At 47.5% G+C, this 2,857-nt stretch overlaps 1 protein-coding gene across 1 annotated transcript in view; it reads left to right on the forward strand.

Annotated features, from left to right (window-relative positions):
- Positions 1-1,716, forward strand: part of LOC137544577 (olfactory receptor 56A4-like) — a 6,296-nt gene extending 4,580 nt beyond the window's left edge. The window contains exon 3 of the mRNA XM_068265674.1: positions 755-1,716. Within this exon, the coding sequence (XP_068121775.1) occupies positions 755-1,716 (962 nt within the window). The remainder of the gene's footprint in view (positions 1-754) is intronic.
- The last annotated feature ends 1,141 nt before the right edge of the window (positions 1,717-2,857 follow it).

Here is a 2,857-nt window from a genome sequence, read left to right on the forward strand (position 1 = left end):
TCACACCTAAACTTATCACACCTAAACTTATCATGCCTAAACTTATCACACCTAAACTTATCACACCTAAACTTATCACACCTTAACTTATCATGCCTAAACTGAGTTTAGGCGTGATAAAGGGCTTTTCACCAGCGTGCTAACTGTTAGCACCGCTTTGTGAATCAGGCCCATAGAGCGCTCCATAGTGTAAAACCATTAAGGAGTTTAATATGCGCAAGTTAAAATTGTACTTACAAGATAAAAGATGCAATAAGGCTCATAGATAGCCTGCAGACACTTCTGTCCCTCCTGGTGATCTGACGAAGGCAGGGATCCCGAAACGCGTCATCAACTAGAGGCACGTCGTGATAGCGGACACGCCCCCCCACCAGTGAGAGGACTCTCCAGGACATCGGACGCCACGCTGCTGGCCACAGCCTGGCGGTGCCCACGCTACAGGAGGGACAGAAGAGTCTGCAGGCTATCTATGAGCCTTATTGCATCTTTTATCTTGTAAGTACAATTTTAACTTGCGCATATTAAACTCCTTTATGGTTTTACACTATGGAGCGCTCTATGTATCTTTCTTAGATCGTTTTTGCTTGCTTTTACCCAACTGGAGAGCGGCTCCATGGCCACCATCTGATATCATAGGTGGTGTGGACAGTCTATTGGAGCGCTAGACACATCTTTTTTACAATCTTTATTAAAGTAACAAATATTGCATACTCCTCATAGTCATCATTAAATGCCATCATTCTTCTGGTTTCAGGTGAAGCTTTGCTGGTCTATGATAATAAAACCTCCATGAGTAACTCTTCCGAGGGCTTCACCTTCATCTGTTTCCCGGAGGTCCAGAGCTGGGACATCGGAAGCCTCTTCATGGTCCTGCTTATGGTTGCCGTTGTGTGCAATGTGATGCTGCTCTTCATCGTCCTCATAGAGCCAAAACTCCACCACCCGATGTATTACTTCATGGCTATGCTGGCGGTGGTGGACATTCTCCTCAGCACGGTTACCACGCCCAGAGCTCTGCTCACCCTCTGGTCAAATGCTAGAATTACCACAGAAACAACCTGCTTCTCTCAAATGTTCTTCATCACCTACTGGTCTGCCATGGAGTCTTCCATCTTCCTGTTTATGGCCTACGACCGCTATGTGGCCATCTGCAACCCTCTGCATTACCCGACCATCATCACAAACTCATTTGTGGTCAAAGCTTGTTTGTTCATTATAGTCAGAAATACCATCATTGCGTTGCCACCTCCTGTAATGGCCTCACGTCTGGACTACTGCTCTAGCCGAGAGATTCCCCATTGTTTCTGTGAGGACATGACTGTAGAGAAACTCTCTTGCAGTGACTTCACGGCTAGCAGAGTCTACAGCCTGGTGGCTTTTGTGTTGATAGGAGGCACGGACATCTTCCTCATCTCGATTTCCTACTCTCTGATTCTCCGGACAGTGATAGCAGCTCGTTCCCTCAGTGCCGCCTCCAAGGCCTTCCGAACCTGTGCCTCTCATCTTATTGTTATCTCTATATTTTACTTTACAAGGGCTTCAACAATGATATCCAGCCAGACAATGACCGGGCTCCCTCGTCCGGTCCACGTTGTATTTTCTCTTCTTCACCACTTGCTTCCTCCAGCCCTGAACCCTCTTGTGTACGGGGTGCTCACCAGGGAGATCAGACACACAATACAGAGGATTATGGGAAAGATCAAAATATATCCATGAGTCATATTTTCGCTGTGTAGGCCAAAAGTCAAAGTCATTATTAATCATGTTTATTTTGTGCAACAACTATTTTCAGGAGTAATTCTCTGATTCTAGATCTGTCACTGGGTAACAGATACTTAAATTAAACCTGAGATGAAGTTAAGTTTCACTTACTTGGTGCTTCTTCCAATCCTCTGTAGTCTCTTAGGTCCCTCAGTGTCCCCCCAGTCCACTCCATTATTCCGCTGTAAAGTCCATGCCCTGGACAGGTCACAGGCTACTACACATGCGTGTTTCCGGCCACGTGCCTCCTCAGTAGCGCTACTGTGGCCGGTAGTGTTCTGTGCATGCACAGTTAAAAGTCTTAACCAACTGGCTGCACACGCGCAGAATGCTCCCAGCTATGGTAGTGTGATGAAGAAGGCACGCAGCTGGGACCAGGAGCATAACTAGAGGGGAGCAGCAGAGGTGATTGCAGGGGGGCCCAGAGCTGTGGGGGGGGGGGGGGGGCAACTACTGCTTTGCTCCCTCTGATACAAGGGTCAATCCTTCAGATCAGGTGTTTTGTAGCTACACTTGTTATGAGTGTTTTATGACCCCCGTGAGATGGTCCCAAGCCCGTGAAGGGCAAAAAGGGGAGGCAAGGGAAAGGATGTAAACTTGGGGGGAGGGCGCTTTATCAAAGTTTTGCTGGGGGCCCCCATGAATTGTAGGTATGCCACTGGCTGGGACCACGCAGGCGCCATAGCCTGTGGTCCAGCCTTTTGTGGACTTTACAGTGAAATGACTGAGGGGACTGGGAGGACACTGAGGAACGTAACAGACTACAGGGAGTGGTTGTAGCCCCAGGTAAGTAAAACTCAACTTTTTCCTCAGTCTAAGGTTTACTTTAAAGTGGAGCCGAGATAAACTTTCACTCATTGTATAATTACATATAGCTTATAGGGCATTCCTAAAACCAAATACTTTTTTTGTTTTGTTTTAATAACCTAATTTCATATAAACTAAACAAGCCTCGCCCACAGCTCAAAGTGCCTTGGCACTCCATGTAGCAAGGGCTTATGGGTAGAGATGTGGCGAACGGTTCCCGAACCGTTCGCCGGCGAACATCTCCAAATCCCTGGGGCTCTTACTACTTCCGGGTCGCACTGACCCAGAG

This window comes from Hyperolius riggenbachi, chromosome 2 (assembly GCF_040937935.1).
Source record: "Hyperolius riggenbachi isolate aHypRig1 chromosome 2, aHypRig1.pri, whole genome shotgun sequence".
NCBI classification, from domain to species: domain Eukaryota; kingdom Metazoa; phylum Chordata; class Amphibia; order Anura; family Hyperoliidae; genus Hyperolius; species Hyperolius riggenbachi.